This window comes from Pogonomyrmex barbatus, unplaced genomic scaffold, assembly GCF_055798465.1.
Source record: "Pogonomyrmex barbatus isolate J1 unplaced genomic scaffold, ASM5579846v1 scaffold5, whole genome shotgun sequence".
In the NCBI taxonomy this organism is placed as follows: Eukaryota; Metazoa; Arthropoda; class Insecta; order Hymenoptera; family Formicidae; genus Pogonomyrmex; species Pogonomyrmex barbatus.
The window spans coordinates 10,713,316-10,727,952 of NW_028297149.1; the positions used below are offsets into that span (position 1 = coordinate 10,713,316).

Genomic DNA, 14,637 nt, shown 5'->3' on the forward strand with positions numbered 1-14,637 from the left:
CTTCCAATTATAACTAAAATAAAGCTTCATTCTTCACATTCACAGATATTTGATATTAATATTTAATAATCCAGTTTAAACAATAATATGAATGAATTTCATTTCGAATGAACATAATTAAAATTCAATATTTTTATATATGAGGATTTCTGTTTTTTTAATTAACGTACAAAATCATATTATTCAGATACTCCAATAAGAAATATAACAACTCAATATTTAATTCGTAGATTGGTAATCGGATTAGTAAACACTCACAGATCATGTTGGCTCAAATTCGATCTGGTCGTGTTCATCATTAATCATGAACTGTGATTCATGAATGATTGAATATCCGCGAAACAGAGACGACAGCGAGAAAGTGAGTGAATCTGTACGGCTGCTTGTCCCCTCGATTTCTCTGCAAGTGCCGGCCGCCGCTGATGGAAATGACGCCATCTCTCATTACAGCCATTCATGTCCTTCATAATAATTACGCTACTACGCGAGTAGTCACACGTCTGGCATTTCTGTCATACCCCGTATGCAGCCGGCCGGCACTTGTTTTCGTCGACGACGACGCAGCCCTAATTGGGGAGATAATTACCCGCTGTACGGCCACGAAGCGAGTTTCGGACATATCCGAATGAGCGTGCCTCTCCCATTGGCTCTCTCTCTCTCTCTCTCTCTCTCTCTCTCTCTCTCTCTCCCTGACATAATTAAGGCAATTTATCAATTAATTCACCCGAGGACTTCACGACGATCCGTTAATCCAGATCTTTTTCGACGAGCTCCAAGACGTTCGTGACGTATTTCAGTGAAATAAATACGATACGAAAATCTTGAATTCAATAATTATTATAAATTATTACAAAATATGATAAATTTTTATTTAACATCTTTTTTTTTATCCAATTTTTACTTGACACATTCTTTTTAAGCGATTGTCCATTTTTTTTTATCCGTATGACACAAGAACTATCGTATTGTTTGAAGATGATTCAAAATTGAGCTAAAACAATTCCAATGAATTATTAAAATTTAGATTAGTTAATCACCTATAACTATTATTAATCTTTTCTTTGTATGCTCTCATTGTCTTTTATTTAATAATAATTGAAATAAAATTTTCCCGATCTAAAACTCGACCAATGTAATTCATATTAATTTGTAATAATTACAGGTGTAGCCTTTGAATTGTATATAAATCAATTTTCCTGACCTGAATCCGTAATTATTTGGCTACCGCACCGTGACGTGAAAATTCGCATCGTGACGATGTAGATTAATTGTGCGTGGAGCTGCTGAAATAATGCGACGAATGCGAGTAAAGACTGAGTATTTCGCGCGTTGTTCAATATAATGTATATTAAGTGACGTGTAATTAGCGCGAACGAGGGCGACGCGCGGTTGCCACAAAGTTGCATTAATCTCGGCGCGCATCGCGTCACACCGTTCGCGTTGCAATTGCAGTTGCTGCGACTGGTATTCAAACCGACGTGCGCCGTCGTACTCGGCCGACGTTAGCCGTAATTCGCACGACTTCCCGACATTCCCCTCTTGTCACGTAAAATATTAAGACGTGAAATATTTCAAATATCCCGTGACGCTGTGCGTATGACAAGGAATGCGAGACGAAACTTCCGGGAGGGACGCTCCTCCTGAGATGTTTCTCCAGCATACTTTTAAATTAAAATCCGAGAAAAGTAGAGCGCAGAGATAAAAATGGGGAACACGCGCCTGCATCTGGGCGACGTACGATGTTAAATCATAAAATATATTGCGATTGCCTCTCGGCGGTTTAATAAATATGCTAAAATGCATTCTTTCGTTTGATTTTACCCTTTTGTACTCCAGATAACTTTAATTTAAGAGAACTTTCATGTTCTTTGCCTATTTTCGTGGCCTATTTTGTTTTTTTATTTTATTTTATTGCTCTCTTATTCTCGAATATATATTTTTAAAACGGCAATAATATTTTTATCGTGTGAGGAACAGAAAGCGACACGACGTGCATTTAATCCAACGTTATCTAATCGCACGGGCGAACCCCTCCCCTCCCCCCCCTGCCAAATCCGCCTGCCAAATGTTATCACCACGTGACGTTATCACGGTGATGTGCACTTCGTATATTGAATAAATGCGGAACCCCACCTTCGAGCGAGCTTCCATTAACGAACTTGACTCGCCCGTCGTCTCGCCCGGCTCGTCTGTCTCCCTTCTTCTCCCGTCTTTTGTTCTCGTTGCACGCCTCCCCCGTAACTTTCACGAGCCCATAGACACATTAACCATTCGAACTCCAAAGTTTTCCGGTGCGTCACGCGCGGAATTCTCGCCGGTCGTTGCACCGCTCAACCGCATTTCCGCGGCGCGAATGCATCCCACGTGCACATGCACATGCACCGGTAGCTAAGGGGTACGTTACCGTGCCTAACAGAGGGATATAATGGAGAGGGAATGCAATGGAGCATCGAGGTGGAAAAGACAATGCGGCAGATAGCGCGGAATGACAGTAAATGAGAGAAAGAAAGACGTGAGGGAGAGAGAGAGAGAGAGAGAGAGAGAGAGAGAGAGAGAGAGAGAGAGAGAGAGAGAGAGAGAGAAAGAGAGTATAGACGAGATAGACGACGAAGCTGAAAGACGGAGAGAGCGAGGAATAGACGAAAGACGTCTGCTAAAGTCGTGTCGATGGATTCCATCGTCGTACTCGCATTTATTGTGCCGTCACGACTCTCTGCTCTGATAGACGGCACGAAGGAGAGGCTGCTGCCAAGAGACAAGAGAGGAGGAGAGTTTCACGCAACAGGCATGAGAAATATCCGAGAAGAGTGTCACGAGCAGAGAGACGCGTCTGAAACGTCTCTCGTCATTGTGAGGGAGGCTTTGCGAAAGCAAGACGCATCGCCGCACCTAAAATAGTATTCCGAAAATGTCTGAGCATCGGAGCCGCATAGTACCTCGAGTATAAAAGGTGATAGAAAGAGATATTTCTGTTTAAAAAATATTTACGTTCCAAATTATTTTTAATTAAACGATTCGATAATCGAATCGATTATCACAAATAATAAAAACTCAAAATTGCTCGCAACGCTCTTCCGCAATTTACGAACGCGTTATAAGTCGCTTTCATAAATTTTACTTAAGGTCAACCGAGATTTCGGTTAATCCTACGTCATGTTCGCCTTATGCCTTTATCTCTCGAAAAGAAGGAATGGAGAATCAGTTAAACCACGGTTAGCGTTAACCGATATTTATGGTATTGGCCGCGAAACAACAGCCTCGCCGAATTTCCGTGCGGCTTGCGAAGGAAAGCAATTAACCTAAGTCTAAGGCTAATCAAAACGAATGACCCGCGGAAGAGCGGCGCTCTAACCCGGACAGGCCGACAATAGAGCCGACAGGGGGCCTCGAGGTTACCTACTTTTAATTGCGAGCGCGTTTTACGCTCGGCGGAGCGCGCGCCGCACCGGACGGGCTATAAATTTTCCCGATCCGGAGCGTGTATCCCCGCCGCAATCGCAAAACTAATTAGTCCGGCAGTAATTAATCTTTCATTCGCAATCGCGCGACGCACCTGTCCACCGTCTCGAATGTGCCGAAATGATCGCTGCCCGATTATTTCCCCGGCGAGATAATCGCTCGTCAGAGCCAACTCGGAATCGCTTTACGATGAATCGTCGCGATACCGCCCCCGATATTTCTATCGCGATATTCTATCTGATATCGCGCGTTTCTCTCGAAACCACTTAGATGGAACATAACATTTGATATCGATCGTATTTGAATTATCGCGATACGATCTCTCTCTCTCTCTCTCTCTCTCTCTCTCTCTCTCTCTCTCTCTCTCTCTCTCTCTCTCGATCGCGTTAGAACCACACCCTTTCTTGAGGCTCGTTCAGCCTTAAATAGATTTTTACGAGCGAAGTATTTGTCTGAGGTCTCTAATGACGCGCAATTACGAGCAGCGTCACGTCGACTTCCACCGAATTACCCGTGACGATCCGTCATTCGACAGATTGCAGATCCTGCGCGGAATTTTACCCGCAATTAACCCGGTGTCTTCGCGTCTGGCGTTCTCGAATTTCTCTCAAGTGCATTCCGCGTTGTTTATTGCCGCCTAATTGACGGCAACGCGATAAGAATTGCTATCGTTGTCCCACTTTCTAACGCTTTTCGCAATCGTATTGTCGACACTTACGTAATCTCCCGACTGGGACAGAAAGCCTGGATGTGTTCGTTAAATTCCAGCTAAGCGAAATTTTTCCGTGTCAGCAGATTAAAAAATCGGGGCAAGGATACTACGTGATATATTAATAAGTCTTGAATTATGACTGGATAAATAAAAACAAATGGCAATTTTTACATTTCTTACGTCGTTTAACGAAAGTGTTCGAAAAACTGTTTACGTGAAATCTAAGAATCTGTAATTTTATTAAATATGAAACAAAGAATAGTTGTATTTAATTTATATACATTTTGACGTTCAATCTTAAATACAGAGAGTCTTTTTTATTATAATTTTTAAAAATACTACGATTTTTTTATATGTGTTTTCAGCAATGCTATCCAATAAATTATCTAATCCGTCCTGAATAAAATTCGATTATCATAATCACAATTTTAATTGTAACAACAACTCGGTAATGATATTTTAATAATGCATATAGGCGTATACAATGCACGTTTTATCGTTTGTGATTCTTCATTAAGAATTGAACGCGAGGAATCCGGCGTGCCTTAAGAGCGGCAGGAAAATTATATGGAATCCCGAATACTTTTACTCGGAGGAGGAAAGGAAGTCTCTCGCAAGACCGTCTACCGCCGCGCCGCGATCCAATTAATCCGCCCTGATAATTATTTTCTGCCTCCCAAGCGAAGCGTACGCGCCGGTTTCGTGAGAATACGGAGCGGCACCGTGCGATCGTAATTATCCGCAGTTTATCTAGGAGATCGAAACGAAGCGGGGCTCTTATCGCGCGAACGGAGAACAATGGAACACATCCCCCTCCCCCCTCCGCTCGCCGCCGCAGCGGTGGACAATGCACTTCCGGTGTGCGGTTTCACGCACGCGGGGACATGGACCGGCTCGCGTTTCAATTTGTATGTCGTGTCGTTAACGTTTATACCGCGATATCTCATCACGCACACACGACATTGATGCCTGGCAGCAGACCGATGGATGCGGGTCGATTGTGAAAAGGGAGAGTCTCCCCGCCGAGCATCCCCGGTATTTGTATATATTTTCCTTCCATGGATCCCGGTATTTGCGGCGGTAATTAAATTTACGTAATTTCAACAATTAATACCTACATCCTATCTACAACGCGGAATTTTGTTTCTAATGCCTAATGTCAAGGATAAATTATTTCAGCCAAGTGGCTTTCTTGATTTACACGATTAAGATGACGTCTTGCTAAATTATAGCGCCGACACTTGAAATTAATAATTCATGTTTAATGCGGGTTTGTCATTGTACCAATTATCTTAAAGGAAGGAATCTGTCGTATCCGGCCTATAAAATCTATACACGCTTCAAAACATGTTTATTATAATATATGTTTATTATAATTTATAATGTTATTCAAAAGCCGCGTTATTCAAGGAGAGAAAACGGCTCTTAAATCTTCCCATATTTGCCTCTATTTCTTATTGAATTTATTAGGAAAAATTAAATTTGATGTCTATGTATCTCGTGGCTATCTTTTAATTAAAAGAGCTTCTATATTGTTCTCGATAACAACAGTAAAACGTTCGATGTTTGTGACGTATTTATCTAACAGTAAATGTTCGATGTTTGCGACGTATTTATCTAACTTGTCGATCAAAATTGAGAAATTTATATCATTCATTAAATTTAATTGAAATACGTACATGCCCCGCGGTTGAAAAATATGCGTGCGCCAAAAATGTAATAAAATATAGATAAGAACAAAGGGGAAAAGAGACAGAGAGTTTGATGAGCGTTTGAAGCTTCCGCAAATACGTCGCTTTACGTTCATCGGGAAAAAAAAATTTTTATTTATTACATTTCATCTGTCCGTTTAAAGATTAATAAAAACTGAATCGACACGACGCGTCAGCAACGATTGTGAGTAACGGAGGAATGCGCTCGTCAAGTGCCAGGGAACGGTTGACACGATCGTGCCATCAGACATCCCCGTCATCAATGAACGAGGAATATGACGACGAGGTCGTCGTCATCGTCGTGAACGCGTAGAATTTCTTCCTAGAATCGAACCGAGCGACCGATGACATATAGATAACGATTAGTCATCCGGCCGATTCATTAAAGCCACGCTGATCGAATTAAGGCCGGGCTTTTCTCGCGTGCATTAAGTGGGTCGACCCTGGATGTTGATGGTTGATTAGTTCTCTCATGGAGAGATATGCAGGCATATCTCTCTCTCCTCTCTTCTCCTCTCCTCTCCTCTCCTCTCCTCTCCTCTCCTCTCCTCTCCTCTCCTCTCCTCTCCTCTCCTCTCCTCTCCTCTCCCTCTCTCTTTCTCTGTCTCTATCAGTCTCTTTCTTAGCTTTTCTTTCTTACGTCATCATAGTATCGAAGTCGACGACCTAGTTTTTCTCACCTCTGAGGTCGTAAAGAGGTCCTCCACCCCTGCGAACGCTCAGGACTGATGGAGTTCGTTTACATCGTACTCCCGTTTTATGTGAAATTTTTATCAACTGGACTTTATTATTTCACAAATATTGTTCATTTTGCATGTGCAACGACACATATACCTAGCGAACAATTTGCAACGTCATAACTTTTATGTTATTTAATAGCTGCTGTGAAAGGCTGCTTTTTATTTTTTAAATGTTGAGTGTGCGTTTTGACATTTTATTGAATTTAAAAATTTTACTGATTTTTCGCAACAAGTAAAATGTTTTCCATAGGTCTCTCGTACGTTTTTTTGTTTGACTGGCTTTTAGTTCGAGTAATTATCACATTTTGGCTTAAACTTTAAAATTGTGTAACATTTAATAATATAAATAACTTGAATTTATGCCAGTTTTTATTTTTATTTCAACGAGTCTATTTTGATAATTAAAATTTCTCTGACAGTCGGACTTGTGTTTAATAAAAGGGGTCGCGGATATTTATAGGATGGTACCAGGGTGCTCGCACAATCCAGGGTGTATCAGAAATCGATGGGCTTTCGTGCGCGCTCGCAGAAGGCAAGCAGTTTCCCTCCCCCCCCTCCGCAAAATAATAAACCCTCTCTGTACTCAACGCATTTCGCACAATATTATATAATGAATATTACGTTGCATAATAATAAATTCCGTACGTGCTCTACTTTCGCTATTAAAGATGAGCATCACGTAGCGTAATAAAGAAAAAAAATTTCATCATGAATCGGTATTGTATTTATTATTTTCTTTTACGATTGTTTTCACTAGAAACGAATATGAATCTCATAATCAACGATTATTAAGAGATCAATGCTCATAAGTCCAAATTAATTTTCAATAAAATTTCATTCAAAGTTCTCAGTAATGAGACAAAACTCACTGAATGAAACTATCGATTTTTTTTACTTTATATCGTTTCTTTCTTCTTTTTCAGGCAACAATGAACGGGCCAGTTTATGCGTCATCTTGCCCCGCACTACAGTCAAATCTGTCGTTACACAGCTCATCGTATTACAGCGAATATAGCGGCACCACGCGAAGGCGGCTGTCCTCGACGGGCGAGGCTGATACTTCTGCTACGTCGAGTTACGAGGGTAGTGACAGTTCCGAAAACAGCGACGAGTCTCGTCTCGATCCGGTTAGCCAGATGGAACGAGAGCAACTCGAGACCTTCTTCCGCGGACTAAAGTCGCAGGTGGGCTTTGTTTACGAAATCGAACTTCCAGCAAATTGATTAAGAACAATAAATCAAATCGGATTTACGTAGAACGCGGTTGAGAAAATATGGTCATAGGCTATATGCGGTTGACTTAAGAAATATAATTATATCTGATAATTCGTAATTCGTAATTCGCAGGTGTTCGTCTGTGAATCGCTGGCGAATCTGTATCTCGGCAGCGCCTCTCAGACAGAAAGGTGGGAGCTTCGTTTCACCGGAATTCCCGTGGTAGTTCTTGATCTTGGGGAGACACGATCAAGATCCAAAAGACGGATTCAAATCCTACTGGCAGAACGCGGTACTTGCTTCACCCTCTGGCGCGAAACTATCGACAATCTTTCATCATACAAGGTATACAATATCGTCGTTTCATTATTCTAAACAAGTTTCTTTTCAAGTCGTTTCCAAAATGGGGTTTTGTTACAAATACGTTATCGCGTGATAAAATGTATATTCGATATAAATTGCTTAGTGTCAAATAATTAATGTTTAATCTCAGATTGGGATGCAAAGCTAAAGATGTAATGAACCGGGGGCTGCTGCCATAAACAATTCATTAGCCGTTCGAGCTCTTCTTGTTTATCTCGTTAGATAGATTACAGCGCGCTATGTTACAAAGCGGGTTAAATTTCAGCATTGGATATTTAACACCGTTTCGGGTTCCTTACTCGTGCTCGCCAGACGAAACAGAACACAAGTGGGGTAGTATGCGTACGATACGTAGGGGGGGGGGGGGGGCGGAGGGATTTTTTATATCTTAAAAGTCAACAAAGGGATCGCTTTGTTGCGAAGAAATACGACTTGCTGTTATTATTATTATTATTATGTTCTCGATCCTCCGTAAGAGCTTTCAAAATTTTTCGCAGGTGTCGGGGCCAGCTTTTCACACGATGTGTCTCTCGTCGGACCACACTCGCCTGGCCGGGCTTAGCTTCGACAACTCGAAAGCGGCGAACGATCTGTGGCAGCACATAGAACGTCTCGTGTCCTGCCCGGAAAACATCAGCTTATCGGCGCCAGGCAAGAAGAAGAAGAAGCCCGTACAGAAAAAGGTGGTGTTGCCGGCTAAGAGCAACATCAGTCAGCCGTGCCAATTCCAACATGTAACCAGCGTGGACGCGGCTGACCGTTCGCGTTACTTCTCCCTGCAGACGCTGGTACCGGCGCTGAGCGAGGCGCTGGAGAACTCGTTGGAAGCGAACTTCTGAGACAAGCCTGACGTCTCCAAGTTCTCATAGGGCCGGCGCAGCGCGACGCCCGACTCCCGCCTTCTTTCCCGGAAGTAATCCCATCGAGGAAGAAGGATCCACTTAATATCGAGTACGGGAAAACGGATCAAGGAGTCCAGGAGACTCTTACACACCGGGCGTCTCGGATCGCGAATGTGTCGAGAACTGTCGAAGGGAGGCGAAGAACGCTAAGAAGGCGACACTGCGGATTCCATCGGAAATCCATCCTTTTATCTTTTTGCTCTTCCTCCGAAGTAGTCGTAGTAGAAGGTCCTAGGGCCCAAGACGGGGAGGAGATATATCGACGAAGCTTTAAGCACGATGACGAAAAGAGAGGGCGAATACTTTTCTCGAGGAGCTCTTCCGGCTCCCGGTAATTTTACTTGAATTCATCTCTATCTTCTCTCGTGTCTCTCCCGATATAATATCATCCAGCTAGGTGGTAAGAGCTAATGGTTAAGTAAAGCGCGCTGAATCCCGATGTTCCGCGTTATCCTTGTTCTCGTGCATCGAGGCGAAATCAGCATCTCCGAGGGAGAAATCGAGAAGCTCGAAGGGCTCGAAGGGCTCGCGAAGAGAGACGTAGAAGGGCGGGGCGACCGGAGAAGGAGGACTCGTGTCTTCTCCGAAATAGACTAATCCGTTAGTGTCACGCGCACAAACTGCGAGATCGTCCGCAGGCCAAGACGGCACCATTCATCAATCCCTCTATAAGCACCTCTCGAGAGTGACTGCGATTGATGCCCGCGACTGCGAATTCTGACTTGCGGGCCCCCCGGGCGAAACAGAAAGTATCCCCGAGGCGATACTCCCCGGATCTCTCCCCGTTCACGCGCCGTTCCACTCTCTTTCTCTTCGAGGAGTTCTTCGAGTTGGCGACTATCGATGTCGTGAGATTTATTATAGACGCAAAGAAAGTTCTCTATCGAACGTTACAGCGATAAATGATCTATTCGTTCCCGTCCGCGAGGAACGCTTTTAAAAAAGATTATTTCATTGTCATTAATTCACATCGGATATCGGATATGTTAAATGTTTCAATTTCTGAATAAAAATAGGAGCAAAGAAATTAATCAAAATTGATGAATTTTTAAGTGATGATATAAATAATAGAATAAAGAATCATTATTAATTACGTATGTATAAAAAAAAATTATTAATTACGTATGTATAAAATACATTTACCTCGGCCTTTTTACTTCGCGAGTACGCGAAGTAAAATGGGGAGATTTTTATTTCGCGTGGTAATACAGTTCCATACGCTATCTATCTTTTAGGAGGATCCTTAGAGGTTCAGAAAAGTGGGACGATATCCGGCTATCTTGTCGCACTTTGTAATTCGAATGCGGCGATGTAAAATGCGAGGGGAAGAACAAGCGCTTTCGTAATGGAATGTCAAAGATGACGCGAAACCAACCTTGACACGAAAACCAAACGGCAGAGCACAAAAAGAGTTATGCAAATATATGCAAAATGTATTTCCGGGGTATTATCGGCTCTTTACACATTGTTGTTATTCACAGTACGAAAAGAAAGTTTTCTTTCCAGGGGAAACGTTGTTCCGCACGGTTCGTAATTAAAGGTGCGCGCTACCGAGGCATTCAAAGAGGCATTCAAAGAGGCTTTCAAAGTGCACGATCTGAATAATTGCGACGAAACCGTCATTACGACGAAATTAAGTTTAATCGACTTTCCCGACTGCATTCACCGTGAAATGCCAATAATTTCAGAAAGAAAGGCACGACGATGGAATGGTAATTATCGTCACGATTAAAGGAAAAATGTATTTGTTTTACCGTTGTTCGAAGAAAGAACGCCGATTCAGCGTTGAAGCAACGTGTTTCAGATCGGCAAAGACTCGAGGCGTTTAAAAAAAATATTATCGCGTAGTAATTGAAGTAATGTTAGAGAGAAGAATTGAAGAGAAGAGCCAGTTCTTCATAGCGTAGAATGTTAATGTAAAACAAATTTCATTGACGTCTCTATGTGAATTCATAATTAATAAGTACGCAAGATTGATGCCAATTCAATAAGCGACATAGCGGTCGATAAATCAAGGAACGAAATACTGCCGCACATTCAAATGCAAAAAAGATAAATCGATTAAGATTAAGAGGGACAACGAGTACTGGAAACAAGACATCGTGCCAATATATACGAATCAATAGAAGAGCTCAGAGTTTTAATTGATCGATATTCGAAGAATCCGAGCATCGATTGCGCTTCCACTTTGACACTTGAAAAACCGATCCACACCGTTAATTAAGATTATTACCCAGCGTGTTTCCAGTAAACTCGTAACGCCCGTGTAACACATTACGATGTTAATTAGATTACTAATTAGGTAGAATTAGTCGGATTGACGTGTCCATCTATAGCAAATCCTACTCTCTCTCGAATCGTTAATGTGTCCGTAGATGTCGGTAGAAATTCTCGATCTTGTTGTCGACAATGTGTACGCTCGATAAAATGTTACAAGTGCGCATGAAGATCTACAATCATCAATTCTATCCGGGTGAAATAATATTAAAGAATCGATCCTTCGACCTTCCTTTCCAGGGATAGAAATTGGAACGTTCCCCTATCCGCGGTAAAAATATTATCTTTACAAGAATAATATAATTTCATCTCCCGAGGTCATAGCTCTCGATAAGAATTTTTCAGCCACGATCGCTTATATCTTTCTAATTTTATACCGAGATCTTTTTGATTCTTCTTTTGTATTATTTCACTTCGACGTACTTGGCTCCTAACGGAAAATGAAAACGAGTATTCTTCTCGAGATAGTCGCGCGCGAGAATGTCGTTTTTACGACGTTCGCAAGAAGACTGGTTTCACCATTCCGCGATTGTAGGCACGGTTATAATAATAGGTACCTATGTAATAGTAATAGCGGTCATTAAAACGACTTGACTTTATCGTCTAGAATCGTCTACGCGAACGTCCCTTCAGCGTCATCCACGTTTATTGTCGCTTCGAAACTTCCGTTTCGCTGGGCGGAGAAACTCGCGCGCGCGTGCGCGCGCGCGCGCGCGCATGTTTCGCTTTATTATCCATTGCGAATCAAACTTTTAACGATTAAGATTAATTAGCGTGTCAGTATATCTAAGTTAGGCTCGCCCGGGAAAATTTTTTACCGTGTTTTTCAAAATAAAGAGAATACTTTTGCAGGATTTGTATGTATGGTCATACGTTGGTCGTGTAAGTTGTAAGTTTTTTTTTTTTTTTATTCTTATAGAAGAAGATCTGGGCGAATATTTTAGGCATTTAAATAGATACCATAACTTCGAATTAATACTAATTTCATTATCTACGACTGTGATATAAATATATGTATTTGTATCGTTACGTTTCGTAACATGTATCCGCATTAATCAATCACTTGAGGACATAAGTTTATGAATATCCTATGTAATAATTATTGTGCTAATAAATAGTAACTTCATGAAATAAAATACTGGATTTATTTAATATCTCCTAAATTATTAATCGAAAAATTTAAATATTTTTCAATTTAAGCATAACTTTTCTAAGTATTATTATATATACATATAATAATTGCAAAAAATAAAGAAAATATATAAATCTGATTTAATATAATCTGAAAAATGTTAAAAAGATGTTTTTGAATATAATTTAAAGATTACCCGCAAATTCTGATAACATTTCTACCCAGACTTTTATTCTGTGCTAGCTCATCTAACGAGCTCATCCATTTATAAAATACGAAGTTTGCGATAATGTTTCTTCTATCGTTAATTTAAAACATCGCATTTTCTTACAACACGTATGATTAAACTCCGACTCGAGAAAATATTAGGAAATAGGAATAGATATTAAATTTTGATGAAATGAAAGCGTACATGTCGACAAAGACTTTTTTTCTTTTTAGTAAATGAATAATTATAGGATTCTATTATAGGAAAATATATAATTTTTGCAGGGAAACAAAATATTTTCTTTATCTTATACATTAACTAAGGCTGTGTTTCAATATTCAGTATCAGTATTTAAAATCTATAATATATGTGATACGAACTTTATATTTAATAAACTTTAATTTAATAAATTCTAATAAATTCATGGAATAAATTTAGCGCGGACACGTATCACATCTGTTTTTTTTTTTTATTTTTTTTTTATGAAACATGATTTTATCGGCAATTTTGTCGTAAAATAAATGCGAATTATGGTTCAAGTATAGAAGATGATGGCGATAGTGTACGGCGATTTCGATGGGGTTGCGAAAAAGGCCGGAATGACCATTCTCAGACTTCTTCTCTCTGGTGATACCATTATTCGGTATTATACTTTCGTTAGAAGATAAATGCAGGATCGTTGAATAAGTTCCAGAGTGTTTACAGAAATCAACTTTATCGAATGGCGTTGCTGTTTGCAACAGAAATCTCGTATGCAAAAGTAATTTCGATGTTTTATCAATTACGATGTTAATTAATTAACATTTCGACTCATATCAATAAAAAAATTGATGTTTAGATTTACTTGATGAGTAAATAAAATTGAGTAAATGTTAAATGAATTTTACTATATATTCCTCATTTTTTTAATATCAAAGGAAAATAAAGAGAAATTCTCTTTCAAATTTGCGATCGCAAGTTGTGTCATTTAATTTACTGATATTATTATATCGGAAATATTATTTTTAATTTTTAATTCCCGATTGTTCCCGCTTCAAAAGCGGAAATGGAAAAGCTGATATAATACCGGCGCGAGCTAATAATCATGATTTATGCAGGCATCATTCGTTATGAAAACCGATACTTGAACGCCTGTAGTTGCGCGAGGCGTCGATAAATCACACGAATACGTGTATTAACAATATTTTCTTCGTATCGATCTGCGGCAAATAAATCATAATGGTCCGCAAATATATTGCCGCGCAGCCACCTCGCCGCCAAAATCGCGATGTGTATCTGCCGGAGAATCTCAAGCGCTTTGACGCGCTTGTATTTTCTGCTCATCACGTATAGGATGAGGGCCGCCTATGTATCTGGGTGCTCCAGATAGATGCGTCCGATATGAGATCGGCCGGTTGTCGAGTTGGGTCCCGAACCGGGTAATGAGAGGCCCAGTGCCGCCTCCTGTGCATTTTGCCCTCCCTTGTTTATGGCAATCATCAGATTTACATCAGAGTGATCGGGATCGTATAGATGAATCTCGAAGGAGCGAAGGAGTGGGTGGAAACACTCGGTACACTCGCTTTCGCATATTTTAGACATTTGGAAAAGACTTTTAAGAATAACGATTATCGAAAAATGTGCAAGGTGTAGCCATAGGAAATTATCGAATAAGATTCGAGAGTGAAAAGTGAGAAATAACTTTAAGATAGATTATTTACTGTTAGAAATGTACACAAGTAGAAGTCGGAGAAAAGGATAGCGGAAATATATTTTCATTAAACATAACAATGTTGAAAAAGTATTAAATAACCATATGGATTCGGGCACAAATGTATTCCTCAGTCAACACAAAAGTTTATTTCACTTGTTTATTAAACAAAACAAATCGCAAAAAACACGTAGGATAATATCCGCGGACAATAATTCACATGTAGAA

General features: G+C 40.5%; 1 protein-coding gene across 1 annotated transcript in view; it reads left to right on the top strand.

Moving 5' to 3' along the window:
- Positions 1 to 12,515, top strand: part of MESR3 (misexpression suppressor of ras 3) — a 45,902-nt gene extending 33,387 nt beyond the window's left edge. Inside the window, exons 2-4 of the mRNA XM_011645487.2 lie at positions 7,547 to 7,807; positions 7,970 to 8,182; positions 8,698 to 12,515. Of these exons, the coding sequence (XP_011643789.1) occupies positions 7,553 to 7,807; positions 7,970 to 8,182; positions 8,698 to 9,039 (810 nt within the window). The 5' untranslated portion in view covers positions 7,547 to 7,552 and the 3' untranslated portion in view covers positions 9,040 to 12,515. The remainder of the gene's footprint in view (positions 1 to 7,546; positions 7,808 to 7,969; positions 8,183 to 8,697) is intronic.
- The last annotated feature ends 2,122 nt before the right edge of the window (positions 12,516 to 14,637 follow it).